Source organism: Rhinolophus sinicus, linkage group LG11 (genome assembly GCF_036562045.2).
Source record: "Rhinolophus sinicus isolate RSC01 linkage group LG11, ASM3656204v1, whole genome shotgun sequence".
NCBI classification, from domain to species: Eukaryota; Metazoa; Chordata; class Mammalia; order Chiroptera; family Rhinolophidae; genus Rhinolophus; species Rhinolophus sinicus.
The window spans coordinates 18,342,250-18,364,184 of NC_133760.1; the positions used below are offsets into that span (position 1 = coordinate 18,342,250).

General features: G+C 47.8%; 1 protein-coding gene across 3 annotated transcripts; it reads left to right on the forward strand.

Moving 5' to 3' along the window:
* The first annotated feature begins 1,905 nt into the window (after positions 1-1,905).
* Positions 1,906-17,250, forward strand: LG11H16orf95 (linkage group 11 C16orf95 homolog). Of its 3 annotated transcripts, XM_074314475.1 has the most exons (7): positions 1,906-3,084; positions 3,201-3,561; positions 5,037-5,177; positions 11,049-11,195; positions 12,012-12,048; positions 14,863-15,064; positions 17,031-17,250. In XM_074314475.1, the coding sequence occupies exons 2-7, from the start codon at positions 3,481-3,483 to the stop codon at positions 17,041-17,043; spliced, it is 621 nt and encodes a 206-aa protein (XP_074170576.1). In that variant the 5' UTR covers positions 1,906-3,084; positions 3,201-3,480; the 3' UTR covers positions 17,044-17,250. The 3 variants fall into 3 exon arrangements, with proteins under 3 accessions (XP_074170576.1, XP_074170575.1, XP_074170577.1); XM_074314474.1 differs by having other exon boundaries at positions 1,910-3,561; XM_074314476.1 differs by having other exon boundaries at positions 1,910-3,561; positions 17,034-17,250.
* Positions 17,251-21,935: the final 4,685 nt, after the last annotated feature.

Below are 21,935 nucleotides of genomic sequence, written 5' to 3' on the forward strand. Positions count from 1 at the left end.
TGGGTGAGTGAGCGTCCTATGTGCAGGGGCTGCTCACAGAGCAGACGCAAGTCGGCAGCACCTGATGTGACCTTGACCCAAACCACTGTGCGACCTGGGCAGAGAAGGCTTGCTTAACTCCTGAGGGACCCAGAAGTCCCCCGATGAGAGACATGAGATTTAAAAAATTGTAGTTCTTAGATGTTATTTAAAAATCCTGTTTTAACTTAACCCACAGGATTTAGATTTGTAGAATTCCTTTTCTATGTCTGTCATGGTCAATTAGGTTGAGTGCAGGCTCAATGCAAGGCCCCCTCATGCTCTCATCCAGGCCCCTTGGTTGGTGAACACTGCATAACTGCACCACGACTCGGGGACTTAGAGTCCTTGCTGTGCTCCCCCTTTCTTACCTGGGAGCTTTGGAAACAAAAGCTTGGCAGAGAAACGTTCAGCAGCCACAGGCTTCTCCCGTCCCATGTCCCTTCCCTGAGACAGTGGCAATGAGCCAACCCCTGCTTGAAGTGGGAAGAGAAAGGGAAATATAGGGGGAAAAATAAGATTCTGCCATACTCAAGAAGTGGCGTTTGACGCACATGTGACACGCACTCCCTGTCTGGCTCTTTTCAGTACCTTTCACACTCTGTCTTACGTGATCTTCTCAAACTTCCTGTGGGATTGATTCTATGGTTATCACTAATTGACTAATGAAACTGAGGCTTGGGAAATCAGGTGACTTGCCTGATATAGTAAGAGGCAGGGTGTGGATTGGGTTCAGGTCCTTGTTACTTGGGGCAGGATGGGCAGCGTGCTCTTTCGATCGCCAACTGGTGTGGTGGTAGATTTGCTTTCCTGGCTTTGAACGTTGTACAGGTGGAATCCCAGGCATGCTTTGGAGTCTGGCTTCTTTATCTATTTGCTGTGGGCTGCAATTGTGTGTTCTTTTTCATTGTCACATAATGTTCTTCTACATGAGTATGCCATACATTCTTTTTAAAAATCTTTTCTCCTATGGATGGACATTTGGGTCATTTCCAGTTTGGAACTGTTAACAGAAGATTGCTGTGGATGTTTTTGTCCATGTCGTCTTGTGGACATAAGCTTTCATTTCTCTTGGGTGTATACCCGGGCAAGGAACTGCTTGGTCATCGGGTATTCATGTTTAGGTTTTGTAAATACTGCCAGTTTGCCAACATGGTTGTATCTATTTCATGAGCAATGTATAGAGGTTCCAGCTGCCACATCCTCAAAAATTTGGTATTGTCAATCTATTCCTGGTGGGGATGAGGACAGTGATAAGCTATTCTTGACATGAAAGGGTAAGACTGTGTCTCAGTGGTAAGGGCCACGGCTTCCAGGGGGCATGTGCCTGTCCTCTATGCTAGATCAATGTTCCAGTGAGCTCAGGAGGATGGAAACAGCATGGAAGCCAAGAACGCGCCAAGGCGGGCAGAAACAAGACAGCTATAAATAAAATGCCAGGGTAATGAGGAGCTTCCTGGGTAATTTTGTCATTAGCTATTAAGAGACCAGTGATACACACACACACACACACACACACACACACGCAGGCGGTGATGTTTGAGATATGTAGCAGCTAATCTGGTAGGGGCATTCCCTAATCAGCACGGGTGCTGGCCAGGAGAGCATGCGTGTACTAGCTGGAAGCTCAGCCCTGCTCATAGGTCATGCATGACCTTAACGGTTATAGTGGTATCCAAGAAAGCTGAGTAATGTCTGGGAGCACCGTTTGCTCCATGGCTAGAATGCAGCATTTTGGGGGCCTTGCGTATCATGGTTTGGGCAAATATCGAGAGTATTGAAATAAGCATGAAAATACTGAAGTGGGAAAAAACTCGTTTCCAAGAAATACAAATTGGAGTTTGTGATAAACTAAAGGAACATATAGAGGTAGAAAGCATTTGGTTTTATGAAAATGTGAAGACATGCATCCTGTTTTCCGTTCAGCAGCTGCCCGGAGCACACGTGTGCAGGGGAGGAGGGTGGAGGAAGGGGAGACTAAGGCAAACAGGCCAGAAGGTTCAGAAGAGCATCGGGACGCTCGGGATTGACAGCTGTTTTGAATTCCATGGCAGTTTAAACCCCAGGTTGCTCAAGACACACTCATTTCCCTAAAAGTCACGATTTGAGCCCACTTATGAGACTCAGCAAGTGAAACGCGAGACGCACAGTTAAACCTGAATTTCAAGAAAACGAACGACTTTAAAAGTACATCCCAAGTCCTGCGTGGGAGACACTCATGCCGAGATGCTCCGTGGCCCCCTGAAACCAGCCCTTGGCCGGCGTCCACACGCCCCCGCAAGGACGCTGGGGTGCGGGTCCCACATGCTTCTCTCTTTCCAGGGAACAGCCCCCCAGGCTGGGTCGCCCCGCGTACTCGCAGGCCTCTCCGTCGGAATGGTGAGTGGGCTTTCCCGGTCAGGGTAAGTGGGCTTCCCAGGCCGACGCCAACCCGGGCGAGGCCGCAGGGCGGGATGGGCGATGGCCACTGAGCCGGTGGCACCTACGCTCGACCCCAGGACCACTAGCCCCGCTAACCAGGCAACCGCGAGGCCCTTGCCTCCAGCGGCCAATCAACCTCCATAAGTGTACGTGCCTGGAAGGCAGCGCCTGGTTGGCTGGACGCAGACCAATCAGCGGGGCGGGGCGGGGCACACGGAGAGGCGGTCGGGCCGGAAGGGCGGGCCTCGGAGCGGCCGGCGGACGGAAGAGGAGGCCCTCGGAGCGTGTGTTTGTGTGTGTGCTGGCCCGCGGGGTAAGTGACTCGTGTGGGAAGCAGCCTCGGCTTTCGTCACCACATCACAATGAGCATCACCTCCTCCATCATCACGACCGTGTCTGAGTCGCGGCAGGAACTTCCGGAAGCTCTCGGATGTCCGTTGGGTCAGTCAGCGCGCACTCACACCCCGAGCGCGTCTGGACGGGCCAGTGCGTCCCTGAGTCCTGCACGCTGAGCCACGGACACCACGCCTGGAGGAGCCCCCACGTCCCAGTCACCTGGGGTGGCCCCAGAGCCCCCGAGTCACCCTATCCCAGCAGTAGCTTGTATCACATAAGCACGACAGAGGCCACATTTATGCACAAAACGTAAGCACAAAAGGGCAATTTTGTTTCACTGTGAAGGTCCGGGGTGGGTCTTCGGCCATGGATGTATCCAGATGTTGAAGGACTGTGGTCAAGGTCTGTTTGTCTCCGTCTCTCAGCTGTGATGTCCTGTGTGCTGGCTTCCCTCCTGGAGGCAAGAGGACCACCAAGAACTCTAAAGGCTTAACAACGTCAACCGAGAAGTAGATGCGCTTTACTTAACAATTTTAGCACAAAGCCCCAGAATGAGTTTCACTGGACTGACTTAGTTTATGACACAGTTTTGAGCCAATCTCAGAGGAGCCGGGCCTCACTTTCTGCCTGGGAGTGGGGGAGGTTCCAGCCCCCTTGAACTACATGGACTGAGATGGGTATGCGCCCCGCCCCAAGGAAACAGCAATGCTGTCATTGCCAGCAAGAGGCGTGGGGCTTGGATGCTGTGCAGGCAACATCCCATATCCTGTTTTCAAGCATCCGATGGTGAGTTGCTATCGATGACCTGAAGCTATTGCTGTAATGAAAGAGCAATAATAAAGGTTGTGATAATGACACACAGAAACACTTGCATCACTTGTACCATGTTACAAAGCACTGACACATTCCGTGTATGCCCACTGGAGACTCCGGAGGACCAACATTCTAGCAATTTGTTGTGGGGAGGATGAAGAAGACTAACGCAGATTCTGTCATCCCAGAGACATCCCAGGTTTTTTTGCTGGAAAGAATTGCATTAAATTTACAGTTTTGACAATGTTTTCCAAGTAAGCTCAGGCGTGTCTGATAAAGCATCACAGGAGTTGTGGTTGGCAGCTCCATGTCTTGGAAAGTTCTCACTAGGTTGGAATGTTTCTGTCTTTCCCAAAGGGCCTAGCACAATTTGAGCTGGAGTGTAGCTGAAGCACAGGTATTGTGGAATGTAGAATCCCACAATAGCCCCGCATCTGGGAGCCTCTAGACATTAGCACATGAGCCCAAATCTACTTCTCTTGTCACCTCCAATCCCCATCTCGGGCTTAGATGATCCCTTCCACCCCTGGGGTTTAATGATATGAGCCAGTTCCAAGAAGGCTGGCCCAGGCCCACACCCTAGCGCTCCTGTCCCCAATTTACACAAAACCTGGAACTTTCTAAGCCTTCCTATTCTTTTCTAGGAAGAACACATTTCAAACCTTTGGGAAAGAAGTGTGCCTCACAGATCTTTCAGTAAGGAGAGCAAACCCTCAGCTAGTTGACCCCAACCCGACACACCCCTGTGGGGTGTGGAGAGCAGACAATGGGGGTCCAGAGGCAACGTCTCATGAGAGGATGTGTCAGACATGGGAGTCTGGTTGGAGGGGCCATCACCGAGTCTCCAGAACCTCTACGTAGGGTCACCCACCGCCTTCTCCCAGCCCCCAGTTCCTCACAACACTTAGAGACAGGGATGCAGGAGGCCTGGGAGAAGCAGCACTGCCCCGTAGTGTACCTGCTCTGGGCATCAGCTCCTTCATCTGCCTCTGAAAAGGATAACTTCCCCTCTTCTTCCTGCCTGTGGGTGTGGTGAGGATCACATGGAAGGATGTGGAAGTCTTTGCAAATGGAAAGCACTAGATGCAGAGTGACGCATAACCACAAAAAGAGCAATCATCTCCTCACTGGAGTTGGTTGTACGCCCCCATGTTCAGACGGGGAACCTGAGACTTGCTCATGGTGACATGGCAGTAAGTGGTCCTGAATCCCAGCACACCTGGTCTGCAGGCTCTGGCAGTCCCCCTCTAAATGACTTTAGAGGGCCAGCCGTGGTGGCCTGCCTCTTTCTGAGCTGCAGTGGGAGCTGAGGCCCCACCCCTGGCCCTGGACACCGTGCCTCAACCCTGGCTCCCTCTGAGCATTGATGTACTCTTCCAGAGAGTTCCTTGGCTCATGTTACAAATGCAGCATCACATTCAATTCTGTCTTTTCTGGCTCTTGCTCAGATGTGTCCTGCTCCCAGTGCTATTCATGGAGAGCCCATATGCTGTGAGTGCCAGGCCAGATTCAGGGGCCACCTGCCAATGCCCAGGACTGAGGCGGCACTACCTTACTGGGTGCCTCAATCCCTGAGACCCCAAAAGAAGGTAGGTGACTTGAACCCAGGGGTTCTTCACCTGGGTTCAGGATGAACTTCAGGGGACGAGCAACCCTTCAGAGTCATAGTATTATATGAATAATATTTTAAAATTTATGGAAGACAGTTTATGTTTTTTTTAACCAGATTCTTTTAAAAACCAGATTTGTGGTGTTTTGATTGACATGATAAACTGCACATATGTAAAGTGTACAGTTTGCTAAGTCTTGACATATGCGTACAGCTGTGAAACCACCACCACCACGTTGAGGTAATGTATGTATACACAACCCTAAGAGTTTCCTTAGGCCCTTTTGTAACTCCCGTCTAATGCTCCCTGCCCTGCCGTCCCCAGGCAACTACTGATATGTTTCTGTCACTACAGATGAGTTCACATTTTCTAAAATTTTATATAAGTGGAATCATATAGTATATACTTTTTTTTTTTTTTTTTTTTTTAGTATGTCCTTTTTTTTGTCTGGCTTCTTTCACTCAGCATGGTTGTTTTTTGAGATTCGTTCTCATAGTTGTGTATATCTATAGTTCCTTCATTTTTACTGCTGAGTAGTATTCCCATTATATGGATAGACCACAATTTATCCATTTGTCCAGGGAAGCACATTTAGATTGCTCCTAGAAGTTTTGTCTAATACCGATAAAGCTGCTATGAACATTTGTGTACAAGTCTTTGTATGACCATGCCTTCATTTTGCTTGGCAAATACCTAGGAATGGAATTGCTAGATCATAGGGTAGGTGTATATTTAACTTTTTAAGAAACTATCACCTGGTTTTTCAAAGTGGTTGTGTTATGTTACATTCCCACCAGTGGTATATAAAGTTCCAGTTCTTCCATATCCTTGCTAACGCTTGGTTTGGTCAGTCTTTTTAATTTAGCATCCTAATAGGTGTCTCATTGTGGTTTTAATTAATAATTCTATTACGACAAATGGTGTTGAGCATCTCTTCATATATTTTTGCCATCTGCATATCTTGTTTGACAATATAAGTTTTCAAATATTTTGCCCATTTAGAGAAATTGGGTTGTTTGTTTTCATTACTGAGTTTTGAGAATTTCTTTATATATTCTAAGTACAGGTTCTTTATCAGATACTGAATTTGCACCTATTTTCTCCATGTCTTTGGTTTGTCTTTTTTCTCTTTGATCAGTATCTTTCAAAGAGCAGAGGTTTTAAGTTTTGAGGCAGTTTAATTTATTAGTTTGACCTTTTCTAGTTCTTTGGTAGGTGTACCCACCCCCACTACAGCAATGGATCATGCTTTTTAAGCATTTCTAAGAAATTTTTGCCTAACCCGAGGTCAGAAAGGTTTCTCTCATGTTTTCTCCTATAAGTTTTATGGTTTACAATTCATGTTTAATTCTGTGGTCCATTTTAAGTTGATTTTTATATATGGCATTGAAGTTCATTTTTTTTTTTTTTTGTATATAGATGTCCAGTTGCTGTAACATCATATGTCATAAAGACCATCCTTTCCCTACTGACTTGCTTTTGCATGTGTGTCAAAAATCAGTTCTCTATATATGTGTGAGTCTATTTCTGGGCTCTATTCCTCTGAGCTACATAATTGTGTATTTTCATGCCAATACCACGTACTCTGTCTGGATTACTTTGACTTTATAAAAAGTTTGGAAATCAAATAGTGTTAGTTCTTCAACATTGTTTTTCTTTTTCAAAGTTGGTTATTCTAGGTTCTTTGCATTTCCATGTGAATTTTCTAATCAGTTTGTCAATTTCGACAAAACTGTCCTCTTGGGATTTTGACTGGAATTATGTGTAGAGATCAATTTGAAGACAATTGTCCTAACAATATTGAGTCTTTTGATCCATGAACATGGTAATCTGTATATTTTTAAAGATCTCCCTTCATACTTCTCAGTAATATTTTGCAGTTTTTAGGGTACAGGTGTTGCACATATTTTGTCAGATCTATCCGTAAGTATTTCCCATTTTTGATGACATTGTTTTTAAAATTCAGTTTGTGATTGCTCATTGCTAGTATGTAGAAATAGCATTGAGTTTTGTATTTTGATCTTGTTTTTCACAATTTTGCTACACTCATTTATTCTAGTAACTTTCGTTGTAGATTCCATCAGATTAGCTACATAACAATCATGTCATCCGCAGATAAGAGATGGTCGTATTTCTTCCTTTCCAATCTGGATGCCTTTTATTGATTTTTCTTGCCTGGTATACTGGCTAGAACTCCTAGTACACCGTTGACTAGAGTAGGGAGACAAGACATCCTTGCCTTTTTCCTGACTTAGAGGGATAATATTCAGAAGTCCGCTCTGAAGTACGATGTTAGCTGTAAATTTAGATACCCTTTGTCAGGCTGAGGCCGTTCCCTTCATAGTCCTAGTTTGCTGATAGCATTTATCAGAAATGAATGTTGGGTTTTCCCTGTAGCTGTTAAGATCATCATATGGTTTTCTTTTTTTGTTTGTGAATAGGATGAATTGCATTGATTGGTTTTCAAAAGTTACCCCAGTCACTCCTAGGATTAACCTGATTGAATCAGGTTGCTTATCCTTCTGATATATTTGATTAGAATTTGTACATCTGTATTCATGAGGGATGTCGGTCTGTACTTCTCTTGTAATGCCTTTGGTTGTTTTTGTATTAGGTAATGCTGCCCTTGTAGAATGAGTTGGGACGTATTCCTTCTCTTTCAATTTTCTGGAAGACGGTGTAGAATTGGTAATAATTCTTCTTTGAGTGTTTGGTAGAATTTGCCAGTGAAGCCACATGGGCCTGGAGCTTCCTTTATGGCAAGGTTTTTAACTATAAATATAATTTCTTTCATAGATACAGTGGTATTTAGGTTATCTATTTCTTCTTGAGTGAACTTTGTGAGTCTGTGTTTTTCAAGGAATGTGTTGCATCATTGTTGTTGAATTTATTGGTATAATGTTGTTCATAATATTCTCGTATTAGCCTGTTAATAGTTGTTGAATCTGTAGCGATGCCATCTTTCTCATTTCTTGTTTTTGAATAAACTTTTGAAGGGGTAAGTAGCTTCAAGATAACTAGGTCATATTGTTCTAGGCAGTGGTCTTAGCCTCAATCTCTTGCTGGTCAGGGTAGGAATTATCACATCCATTTAGCAGATGGGCAAACTGAGGTCGTAAGAGGGACAGGGCCTTGTCCAAGGTCAGTCCACAGCAGACAGGGATTAGAATCCAGGTCTCTGGCTTTGAGTCCAGGACTCTCCCCACTGAGCTGTTCTGCTACACACCGGGAAGGAGGTGGCCCTGGGCAGGATGGAAGGAATAGAGAAGTCACGGTGTCACTCATGTCTGACTAAGGCAGCTATCTAGTCTCCTGGTTGGTCTCCTTGCCTCCATCCTCTCACTTTGTTCATTTTCTGCTCCTCAGCCTCGTGAGTTTTAGCACTGTGGGTCTGGTCCTGTCATTCCCCCGGGGCTCCCCATTTACCTCAGAGTATCGACCACACTCCCTGACACAACCCCTGCGGTCCTTCCTGATCTTGCACCTTCTTGGCTCCCTAACCCCCTTTCCACTTGCCCCACGGGCTCCTGTTCCATCCGAAAGAAGGTGTCAGGTGGCAAGTAACAGAAAACTGACTGACAGTGGCTGCAAACAGCGTGTTTGGTAGAGAGGATTCTTCCAGGGTTGTTTTTAGGCTTAATCGTGTCTTCAAAGACCCAGATTCTTTTTATCCTTCTGTTCAGAGTGTTGGCACTGTCACCTCTAGTGTTTCTAGATGGTGGCCGCCAGTTTTTCTTACACTGAGATGCACATGGCAGAAAGTGAGCATATTCTGAGGCCCTCCTTTCTTCAGGAGGACATAGAAAGTTTTCTCTTCCGTCCTCTCTTTCTTATCAGAGATTCCCAGAAACCCCAGTCAACTCCTCTTTCATCTCTTTGACTTTACCCCATACCTGTTCCTGGCTAGGTCCTCACTGACTTGGTGTAGACCCTTTGGGACTGGGCTCTTTGCCCCATGAGCAAGATTGTTTTGTTTTGTTTTGTTTTGTTTTTAATAAGAGAGAGGAAATGATTGCTACCTAGCCAACCCGTCAGTTCTGCTGCGTGAAGTGAGCTCTGTTACCCACACTCTTGTGGGCTCTCACACAGGCACGTGCTGTTCTCCCGCCTTCTAGCACCTGGCTCAGTGGCGCCTTCTCAGAAAGCCTCTGGGTTGGAAGCTCCTTCTGCTCCTCAGCATCCTGACATTTATTCTCCCTCGTGGACAGTGCTGTGTGTGGACCCTCCCCCCCACAATCCCATCCTCCCTGTGGGCAGGATGGGGTCTTACTTGCTTGTAGCTCAGTGCTTGCCACGGAGCACACACTCAGCCAGTACTTGGTGGACTGGATAAAACTGGCCAGAGTGTCCTCATCCTGCGGGCAAGAGGTGTCCCTGCCATGGTGGCAAGAGGTGCAGAGGTAGGGGCTGGTCCCGAGTGCCAGGCCCTGTTGCGTCTCCTCCCTTGCGTGAGCCCTCAGATCCCTCAGCCCTTCCCCTGCAGAGCCCTCTGTCCTCACAGCACACCTCCCACAGGTAGTCTGGTTTTCCCGGGAGCCTGGGGACGTCAGCAGGGTCCCTCCAAAGCGGTTTCTGTTATCTTATAGAATGTGCGACATGAGCCCATGGTCGGCAATTCCAGCAATACAAAGGGGTGAACAATACACTGTGCTGAACATAGTTGTCCCTTCTGACCCCTCTCCTTTGCCCAGCCCCGACTCCAAGGCTTCCTGTGTGTGTCTTGTAGATTTTCTGTGTGTGTGTGTCCTTTCACTAGTGATGTATCACAAGACACCCAAATGCCTGGCTTGAAGCAACAGTCACTGTCGTTACTTGAGGGCAGCTCGGCCGGGCACCTCAGCCCCACGTGTCTTGGGGCTGGTGGGCTTGCCCCGGCACGCTCTTCTTGTGGCAATGACAGAGGAGTGAGAGCAGCTGGAAACCTGCGAAGCCCCTTTGGCCCAGGCTCAGATCTGGCTGCTGTTTCTTCCTCCTCATTCTTTTGGTCAAACCAGTGTCTGGTCTAAGCAAAGTTCCAGGGTGGGGGTCTACCCAGTCCCTGTACTGGAAGGAACTGCAGAACCGCATGGCAGAGGGTGAGGCCACAGGGAGGGATTAGGAATGGACATAACCCACCACAACTCACGTACTAGCAACACTGCATACGTATTCTTTTAAACAATGCAAATGGTAGCGTGCTGTGCTTATACTGCTGCATTGCCCACTTAACATCGTGTCAGGACAGACTGGTCCACCCTGTTCTTGCCAAAGGCCACCGCATTCCCTCTTGTCCCCTCGTTCTGTCATTTGTTGCCCTTTACTTGCAGGCATTCAGGCTGTTGGTCACGACAGTCAGTGCTGCAACGCATGTTCTTGTGCGGACATTGTTTTGCAAATAACACGAGTCATCCAGGGATATAGTCCAGGGGTGGATTGCTGGGTCAGAGATTGTCCATTTGAAACTCTGATCAATGTTGTCAAAATGCCAGCAGAGCCCTCTTTATAGCTGAGAATGCTGAGGCTTAGCGGGGCTAAATGTTGTGCCCCAGGGCTGCTCCTGGAGGCCACCAGGTTCAGGACAGACCCAGGTCCCCCGGCTGCAGCCTGCGTGTCCTGCCCCGGTGCCACATAGTGTCCTACTGCAGAGGTGCAGGCGGTGGTGGGTAGGAGGGCAGGGGGAACATGGAGGTGCTGGTACCTCCTGCCCCAGGAATGTCATGAAGGGGAGCCCGTGCTCCCTCAGCCAGGCCGTGGTGTGTGCTGGGGGAGGGATGTAGACAGGAGCTCTCCAGGCTCTGTCCCTGAGGCCAGGGGTGTCTGGGGCATGGCTCCATCCCCCTTTGGCCTTTGTTTTCCCTTCCTCTCTGTCAGATCCAAAAGAGGATTCGGCTTTGTATCCCCAAAGTCATCAAAGCATGCCCCTGCACATGCCACTGCTTTGGGGGCCGCCTCCCGATGCCCAGGGATCGGGCCATGATGCCCTACTGGGTGCCCCAGGTCCTGCGGTCTCACCATAAGGTAAGAGGGAGGCTCGCACAGCAGTGAGGCCTGAGAGTAAGGGGGGCTTTCCGAGGGAGCAGGAGAAGAGGAGGGCGGGTGCTGGCTTCTTTCCGCAGAGGCTTCCATTGCTGTCCTGTCGGGGAGGGGTCCTCTGAAAGCCACGGCCAGGGCGGCAGAGCGCAGAGGCTGTGCGTGGGATGGGGCCAGGTCGCTGTCCTGGCGGGGGTTGGGAAGGAGGGTACAGTGCTCTCTGAAGAGGGTGCTGCTTTCTTGCCCGCCACCTCTCTTACCACCTTCTCCTCCTCCTCCTCCTCCTTCGACTCCTTTCTTCTCTTGACCACCTCAGTTGCTCGCCTCCCTGCCTGCTTCTTCCGACCCCCTCGTCCCTCACCCCCTCCAGCTCTACCAGCCGGGCTGAGCCTCCTATCCTCATCGCCCCAGCCGGGCAGACCTGGGGTTGGGAATGGGAGGGAGGGTGCCCAGGAAGGACCATTGCTGAGTTTCTGTTCTAGCTCTTTGCTCTGGGTCCCAGGGCAGAGACTGCACGATGGCCAGGCCCAGCCCTCCTCAGCCCAGGGCACCTTTTCTCCCAGGAGTGTCCTGGGTGGTGGTTAGAGGCTTCCTTTCTGCATTAGCTCACATTCCTGTTGCCTGTTTACTGTCACCAAGTAGCACAATGTCCCCAGAATTCAGACCCCGAGGCCTTTTAAAAGGAGACCAGGGCTGGCCTTGTGCACGGACTGTGGGCCCTTAGGAGGTTTTCAGGCCAAAGTACTGGCTCTCCCCCTGCTAGTGACAGGGGCTGACACATTTGTCCACATGCTTTTCTTTTAGATGGCGAGAAGGCAACAGAGTTTTACAGGCATCCAAGGTAATTCAGTGTACACATGTCTCATCCCCTCTGTCTCCCCGGGAAGGCAGGGTCTCATGCCCATCATGATGGGGATGGGGAGACTGCTCTCATCCCAGACGCCTGTAACACAAAGAATGCCACAGACAGGCACACATAGCACTTCTCCCGCCTTTGCTCTCCCCAGGCATCACTAATCACCCACCATCTTTTCCCAATGAAGCCAGCAAAGCCTCAGACTTTACCAGTCTACTAGCATTGGCTCTCAAGACGAAACCAATTTGTAAGCCAGAGTTAGGGGGTATCTAAAGGGTTTTTCTTTAAGCTCTAAGCTTCTATAATTCGTGACATAGGGTGTGTGTGTTGTATACACATGTATTTATGACATAGTATCTATATTATATTCATGACATAGTACATATGCCTACATTATATATTCATGACACATCATGTTTGTGACACCATATTTATGCATCTGTTTCTTACATAGTATCTTCACAGATTCATGTTTGTGACCTAGCATAGATATACTCATATGTTCATGACATAGTCCACACATGCTCCTATGTTTGTGATGTAGTGTAAGCTCACGACAAAGTATATTCATATATTTATACATTTGTGACCCAGTATATATACAGTTATACACTCACGCCATACTCTACTAGGAGGTGGCGTCTACACCCTGACCATTACTTTCTTTTCTCTAAAAGGAGTGGGTTGGACTTGCTCTGGAAGGCGCTTCCCGGAGCTGCCGGCCAACACAGCTGCTCTCTGTGTTGCATGTGAGCAAAGGAGTGGACATGGTCTGTGGGCTTGTATCATGTCCTCCCCTGGGCGTGCTGTTGCCAGACGGGGTGCTGGCGTACCCCTTCATGGAATCTGTAAACATTGGAGGGAACGGACAGGTCCCCAGAGGTCGGATGACAGACGCCAGGGATCCTGTGACGGGCAAGCGTGGTGCGCGGCCCGCTCAGAGCCCAGGGTCGCCAAGCTGGCTGGGAGCGTGCTTGGGAAACAAATGCCCCGCACCTGGCATGCTCACCTCATCACACAGCGAAGGATTCATATTTTTTCCTGATTCTAAAAGCAATACCATGAGGAGGAGTGTAAATTGTCACAGCTTTTGTGGAGGGGGAGGACGCAATTTGAAGGCATCTCTCAGCTTCCGTAATGCATGGAACCCTTAATCCAGGAAGCCCACATCTGGGTAAGATGTATAGACAACCCGACATACAGGCCTGTCTGCAGCAGCGATTTCCTTGGCAAAATACTTGGAAGCGGCATCAGCATCTCTCAGTGGGAGCCTGGACATCAGGGAGGTGTACTTGCCACCCAGACGCCACAGTTGTTAGGGACAATGCAACGGTTCCCCACATTGCGACAGGAAAACGAAAACAAGTCTCTGTAGCCCACAGGATAGGACTCCATCAATGTCAACTTATTTTTTCTTATTTATTTATTTACTTATTTACCTATTTATTTATTTATTTCCACTAGTGTCAATTGAAAAAGCGAAAGCCCTGTTAGGATGTAGGTAAGGGCTGGGTGGGGTGCGTCTGAGCTGCCAGTCACTGGGAACCCGTGTGGGCGAGGAAGAGGGTAGGTAAGGGCCCTGCAAAGATTGACTGGGGGGAGATATATCATGAATAAAACAGAAGGCATTACATCGACGCGAGTTTCAGATAAAAGAGCTAAAGATCACTTTATTTACAAAAGCAACCTCTGCGCCAGTAGGACAAGAACAGTAGGAGAAACTGCCCTTCTAATCATACAACCACACATTTCTGCGTTTGTTCTTATTGGCGGTTTTTGGCTTTAAGAAAAGCTAAAAGCTCCCTTAGTTTATTGTTGAATCATATACACCAGTAAAACCAGTATTGATTTTTACTCCAGCCATTGTTTTATAGTTCAGGCAATTTGTATTAATGTTTCAAGCCTCAAACGCGTTCAAGCCAGTGGTGTTCACAGGACAGGATTGAGAGCGCAGTCTCACTGTGCCAGCATTAGCGCGTGTCTCTTCTCGAGCGTCATACAGAGGAACTTAAAATGTGGTTTTCTAGCCCTCACGTCCAGCTGATTTCTACTTTAAAGAGAAAAATCCATATTTTTCATCTTGTGTTTTCCTTGTAAAGAGGGGGCTCGTATGCTTTTGCTGTAGAATTTCTTGTAAGGAAAGTATATTTTATATTAATGGTGTATACCTTTATGTCAGTATAATTAGAGTGTACATTTTACAGTAGTAGCATATTAATAGCATAATTGAGAAAATGAGATATAGTGTCAGGAGGGCACATGTTGACCAAAGCAGGTCTGGAGAAAGCTGGCGAGTGTCACGGGGATGGGAACACTGGGATTCCACTGGTGGTCGTGGTGGTTGTTCACTTTTTATTATGGAACATTTCACATGCTCAGCTCAATCCCGTGTTCCCATCACTTGGCTCCTAGCATCAGCTCCTCGCCAACCTGCTTTCACCTGAACTTCACCTACTCCATCTCCCTGCTCCAAAAAAGAAAAAGGAAAACATTAATGTGAAGCAAATCCCAGCTAAATACCCCGTCCTTTCATCCGTAAACATTTCAGTGTGCGGCTCTAAAAGATAAAGACTCAAAACACAGCCACGACGCCCCATGCTCACCCTGGATGTCAGGAAACAGTTTCTTCACCTCCGTGAACATGGCTGAGCGTCCACACCCTAGGGACCGTGACCAGCCTTGCTGGGACGCTGGGCTTCCCACCCTGGGTTCTGGAGGGTTCTCTCGTGTGCAGTACACAAACTCAGGACAAGCCTGTCCCCAGACCCGGCCTGGGCCTGACTCGCTTTCTCCGCCTAGAAACCTCCTGGGACTCAAGCGCCTGTTATAACTGTTGGCGAATCTGTGACAGACGCCTCCTCTTCAAGTGGCAGCAGCTCCAGCCCCGTCATCAGGAAAGGCAACTGGCCCTGGCGAGTGGAGTGAGCCCCCAGGTCCTCCTCCTGCCCCTCAGCCTCCTGACCCTCCTCCAGGCTATCCTGAGGGTCATGGCCGTCATTCGGTGAGCAGGCTCGGGGTGCGGGCAGAGGTGGCCCTGGGCCCATCTTACTCCCTGGGCTGCTTCACCCTGGGGTTGAGTCAAGGATGTGGAAGAACTTGGTTGCGGTTCAACAAAAGGGTAAGACATGGGTGTGGCCATGGTGGCTATTATGTGGTTATCGCTGTCCAGAGTCTTGCTCATACCCAGCGCAGGTATCTTCTTACTCCAGCAAGGTGAAGGGAAGAGCAATGCAGATGTGTCAGAGCTGATGGGGGAAGCAGGGCGTCTGAGGGTCACCTTCCTTTCTTTTTTCACCTCTTCCTGGTCCCCAAGTTCTAAAATTGCCCTGCTCCCAAAAGACCACCTATTCCAGTTCCCATAAATTTCTGTCGTATCAGGGTTGAAAGTGGATCTTCAAGTCACCTCGCCCGGCCAGCCCGCTAGGATTTGAGCACACCTGGGAGGTGGGGACGTACTGCCTCTCCCCCAGTCCTGCCCCAGCCATCGAGGTTCCATACCAAGCCCTTACGGAGCCTGGACCCCACCAGCCCGGCCCAGGTTTCTCTCTCGGAACCCGGCTCAGTCCCTCCCACAGGAAGCCTCCAGGGCGACTCCTGGGTTCAAGACAGGGCCTCCCTTTACCAGGCTGCTTCCTTTAGTCTCCTCTGCAAAAGCCTTCCTCCTCCTCTGCCAGACTCCCCTCCCCACCCCGCCCACAGCTTGCTTGTGCTTTAGGTCTTATGGTTGTTCTTCCCCAACCATTACCTCTATCCAGCCCCGTTTCTTTTCATCGCTCCTCTGTATAAATACATGTAAACACACACAAATATATGCAAACAGAAGACATGCAAATGCATATTAATATGCAAATGCATGCAATTCTAATTTTACATATATTGACTTGTTTTAAGGGTCTCCTCCATGTAATTGTAAGAGGAATATTCTAGAAAATGTGCTTTCCCCCAGTTTTCTAGTTGGTTACAGCAGGTTAGCTTTGTTTTGGTCATGCTGTCATGGGCAGAAGTGGAAATCCCTCTCTCTGTGGTCCTGCTTGTCTGTTCTAGTGTTGGACTCCCTGTCATGCATATCTGCTTACGAGTGACCTGGGTTGCTACCTCTTCCGGTTGTGTGCTCCCAGGAAGGGGGCCGGGAAGGGGGTCTGTCAGCGTGGTATGTGAGGAGGGCAGCATCATGAGATTTTCCTTCTTTGCTTTTCCTGAAGATTCCTCTTTCTTTTTCTGTTTGCCAACTTGAAGTCAAATTTAGTTGGACTCCCCTGTACTCGCTCTGGAAAGAGTAAAGAAAGACACTTGACTGTTAAGTAGCATATGGTCAGGGAAGGCCTAAAGTAAACTTGCTGATGCTTTTATAGGTGGTGTTTGCTTCTGAATCAGGCTCTTAGGGCAGAGAGGTGCAGGCACCCACCAGCTGGTTAGCAGAGATATCTTGCTTGGCCAGGGTGTAGGTGGGATGCCCTGTGAGCTACCCCAAGCTACACCACAGCTTATCTGAGGAGAAGCCACCGGCTGCCCATTGGTTGGCCTGGCAGAGACTTGCTAGAGCTGCGGAGGCCTCAGGAGCCCAGAACCTTTCCAACAGGGAGCCCCGAAGAGCAGTGAGTAAGTCAGGCGTTGGCCTTCTTGATCGGACCTGCGATAGCCTTCATTTCATTTGATTCCTTTCCCAGTTCTGCAAAGCTGGGACTCTCCTCCTCATTCTAGAAGGAGAAAGCGGGTGAGGTGATGACCTGAGGTCCCAGAGCTGGAAAGTGAGCCAGCTAAGACTGCATCGTGTCGCCTCACTGCAGCCCTCTCCTGCCTGGGCTCCTCAGGACGGAGTGCACTGGGGACCTGGATGACATCCCCTCTGCTGTGGGGGTTTCCCCTACTCTCCTCCCCATGGAGTGCTCTCCAATAGGCCCTGCAAGGGCCATGTGGGCTTAGCTTGGGGATAGTTCCTAGTAACTGCCTTTCTCTTTGCTTTCCAGCAGTTTTTTTTAGTTTGAAGTTAGAATCTTCAGCTACTGTCAGGAACACCAACAAAAATGCCAGTCATAATCAAGGTCTTCAATGAAAGTCATCAAATCAAGCCAAAAGAGTCAAGCCAAATTACTGATCATTGGGTGATTCTTAGTGGGAGCAGAGTTGCTGTGAATGCGGGTGAGATTCTCTGATGAAAGTGGTCAATAAATGTTATTTGTGAAGTTCTCTGTAAAGTGGCCCCTTTTTTGTGCGTAATGATTTTCCTTTGTGAAGGTGTTGTTCTCTACCTCTGTGTCCCTGTGGGATGGGGGCCATCTCCAAGCTTTTCTTCCTTCTGCCAAGGACAGCAGACTCACTAGACGAGGGTCCCGAAATGGTTTTAGAATCTGTTTCAGGTGGATCTCACTTTAAATTGCATACAATTGTATGTGAATTGAGTTTTTTAAACTGAGCTACCATTCACATATCATAAAACTCACTTTTTTTAAACCTAATTTTTTTATTCCAATTTTGTACTCTGCCTCATTCTGTTAGGTGTCAAAGCCCCATTTCTTCCTTACTTTCACAAATATTTTGTTATAAAAGTAATGTTCGTAATAGAAATATCCCTGAAAATACACGTAAGACAAAAAGTAGAAAATACAAGTCGGTCAGAATCCCTTTACCCAGCGATAACCTCTGTAACAACAAATCAAATTACAATCATATGACAGCATATCATGGGGTTAATGCACGGTCACACTAATCAGGTGAGAAGCCACGACACCACATTGTTAAGCTTACAAAAGGATTATAAAACACGCGGGGTAATATTAGCCCACTTTTCTACATATCTCAATGCATAGAATGAAGATTGATAAGATGCACACAAAATCCACCTTTTCGAAGTATATGATTGAGTGTTTTTAGTATATTTACAAGGTTGTGCAGTCATCACCACGATCTAATTCTATGAGTTTCTGTTTCTCATTTGTTTGTCTTGTTCTTTTGTTGTTTTTGGGTTATATACCACATATCAGTGAAATCACATGGTTCTCTGCTTTTTCTGTCTGACTTATTTCGCTCAGCATTACACTCTCAAGATCCATCCATGTTGTCACAAATGTTCCTATATCATCTTTTCTTACCGCCGAATAGTATTCCATTGTGTATATATACCACAACTTCTTTATCCATTCATCTATCGAAGGACGATCTAATTCTAGACCTTTTTCATCACCCCCAAAAGAGCTACCTACTAAGTAGTCACAGCTCTTTCCCTTGTCCCCCAGCCCCTGGAAAGCACTAACCTACTTTCTGACTTTCCCTATTCTGGATATTTCGTGTAAACGTAATCATATAATATGGGGGTCTTTTGTGTCTAGCTTCTTTCGCTTAGCTTAACATTTTCAAGGTTCACCGGCATTGTAGCAGATATCAGCGCTTCATTCCTTTTTACGGCTGAATAAATAATCTTCCCTTATCTGACTAGACCACATCTTGTTGAGTCATTCATCAGTTGGTGGATCCTTGGGTTGTTGCCACTTTTTGGCTGCTATGAACATTTGTGTACAAGTTTTTTTTTGTGTGTGAACATTCATTTCTCTTGGTTATGTACCTAGGGATGCTGGGTTATATGGTAACTCTGTTTAATGTTTTGAGGAGCAGTCTCAGTTTTTCACAGTGGAAAACGGCACCATTTTGTATTTTCTGTTCCTGTCAGCAAGGCATGAGGTTTGGATTTCTCCACATCCTGACCAACACTTGTTATCCACTGTTTTGATTCTAGCCATCCTTGTGGGTGTGAAGTGGCATCTCATTGTGGTTTTGATTTGCATTTCGCCGATGCCTAATGATGGTGAGCAGCTTTTCAGGTGCTTTTGGCCATTTGTATGTCTTCTTTGGAGAAATGTCTATTTAAACCCATTGCATATATTTTATTGCATTATCTATTTTATATTGTTGTTGAGTTTGTGTTCTGTATATATTCTGGACACTAGATCCTTATCAGATGTATCATTTGAAAATATTTTCTCCTATTCTGTGGGTTGCCTTTTCACTTCCTTTATTTAAAAATTTTTAAAAATGTTTATTTTTTTCAATTACAGTTGACATTCAGTTTATATGAGTTTCAGTTGTACAGCATAATGGTTAGACAGTTATATAACTTATGCAGCAATCCCCTCAATAAGTCTAGTACCCACCTGTCACCATGCAAATAGTTATTACGATGTCATTGACTATACTTCCTGTGCTGTACTTTACATCTCAGCCTTTTTATTGATGATGTTCTTTGACATACAAAAGTTTCCAATTTTGATGAAGTCCATTTTTCTATATTTTCTTTGTTGCTTGCGCTTTTGGTCTTATGGTCATTTCTAAGAAGCCATTGCCTAATCCAAATTCACAAAGATTTACCTATGTTTTCTCTTAAGAGATTTACAGTTGAACTCTTGCATGTAGGGTTTTGATCTATTTTGAGTTAATTTTGAGTTAACTTTGATCTATTTTGAGTTCATTTTGTAATGTTTGTATATGGTGTTAGGTAGGGGTCCAGGTTCCTTCTTTTGCTTGTGAATATCCAGTTGTCCCACATAACATTCTTCACACAATAAAATTATAGAAATGGAGAACAGATTGATGGTTGTCACAGGTTCAGGAAGGGGTAAGGTGGGAGGGAAGTGGGTGTGACTACACAAGGGCAATGTGAGGCATCCTTGCGATGGAAATATGCTGTGGTTGTGATATCGTACCCTAGTTTTTACCCAGAGGCAAGCTGTTACCCAGGGGCAACTGGATGAAGGGCAACATGGGATTTTTATCATTTCTTATAAGCACATGTGGATCTACAATGATCTCAAAATAAAATTAATTAGAAATGCAGTACAATTTGCTTTGGGAGATTTTGAGAATATGGAAAAGTACCAAGTAGAAAATAGAAAACACTCAAATCCCCCACACTTCCGTAACCTCTGTCGCTGCCCTGGCAGGAAGGAATGGACCTATTCCCACAGGAACCAGACTCTGGTGCGCATGAGCCGGGGTGTCCACTTTAGAGACGGGAAGAAGAAAGAGATGGGAGTCTAGTCTGAAGAGAACTGGGTGCCTCAGACATACAGGACGAAGAGGGCTGTGGTCACTGGGCCAGTGGCTGGCCCTATGGGGCATTTCAGGCACAGCCTTCCCTCTGCGCTGGCCACCGTGGAGGCTTCCCTGGGGGAGGCATAGCTGTGTTCTCCTGGGGCACATCTTCAGTGGCCCAAGGGCTACATTAAGCATCATTCATTCAATCAGCAAATATTGGTGCCTACTATGTGCCAGGCATTGGGGAGATTGTGTAAGAAGATGCGCCTGACCCCCACGTTGCCCTTGGGCTGATGGAATCTTGTAACACAGGGGTACAGTTGACATTATGGGTGACGTATACGTGAGCATGGGGGTTGGGCACAGGGGATATTGTGCATGTCACGACTTTCCTACATTCCCATGTTGCCCCAAGGACCAGCAGTCCCTGACTGGGGTGATCTCTGGCTGTGGGAGCCTGTGCAGGGGACAGGCTGATGTGTTGGGGAGTGACACCCTCAGAAGCAGCCCTCTGTCACCGGTGGCTGGGAGGTGTGGATAAACACCCATCCTCTTCCCCCTCTGAGCTGTGTTCTCTGCTGTCTCCTGGAGGTCCCAGCAGGACTGATCCGATTCCCACAGTGGTCACCTTCCTGGTAATGCCATTTGTCCTGGCTATTTTCCTTCCCCATGTTACTTCCCCACTTCCTCCCTGGACTACTTCCCAATAGAACACTTGCACTCCATCCTTGCCTCAGGCTGTGTCTTGGGGGAACCTAAGATAAGACAAGTCATGCTAACTGGGACTTGAGGGTCAGGGAAGGTTCCTGGGGGCAAGGCCGTCTGAGCTGAGACTCAACGAGTCTGGTTATCTTAGAAGGAGGGGTGAGGACAGACTATCCGAGGAGGCATGCAGTGTGAAGGCCGGCAGGTGGCAGTCTGGTGTGTACCACCCACTGAGGGAGCTCATGCTTGGGAGGGGACAGTGACAGAAGATGGAGCAGGTGCCAGACGGTGGGAGGCCTTGGGAGGTTTTCAGAAGACCACGAGTGCATCAGAATTGTGTTTGGGAAAAGCTACTACGGCTGAAGCAATTGGAATGGAATGGAGGGCTAAATGAATATAGGAGAGCCACTTGGAGGCTGCAGCAGAAAACCTGGCCGGGGCCAGCACTGCGAGCGATGATGGTACCTGGACCGGGATGGCAGCAGCCGTGGTTTTCTTCCAGGTATGGAGGAGTATTTGGCCCCGTCATTCAGAAATCTGTGCAGATATGGTCCAGCGGAATGACATAGCCACTTGTCGTTAATGCAGTGACAGCTTTGCTGCCGTGACCCAAGCTGGATGTGCTGTGTGTGGCTATCAGACCTGAGCCCAGGCACTCCCTGCCTGCCTGTGTTTTCCTGAAGCTGACACGAAGCGCCACAAGAGGGCGCTGTCTGAAAGCCTCCGGTCCGGCGCCGTCTCAGAGAAGCCAGAGAAGGTCAGGATTGGAAGCTGCTCTCGCCCAGCTTGGCCCTGATCTTTCCTGTCGCCTCCTGGGCTGCTGACTGCTTTCTCCAGGTGAGGCCCCGAAGTCTGCAGATCTTCCGGGCAGATGGAGGGGTTTGGGGAAAGACGTTCCCGTGATCCGTGGCACCTCAGACTCAAGTCAGGGAGCACAAACGCCTTCCCGCTCCCTCCTCTTTTCTCCTCTTCCTCCCCTTCCCATCCCTCTATTTCCATACCATTTACTGAGCAATTACTTACAGTACAGCCCCATCCAGTAGAACTTTCCATGATGGAATGTTCTAGATCTGCACTGCTCTGTACAGGGGCCACAGCCACATGTGACTACTGAGCACTTGAAATGGGGCCACTTGCGAGGA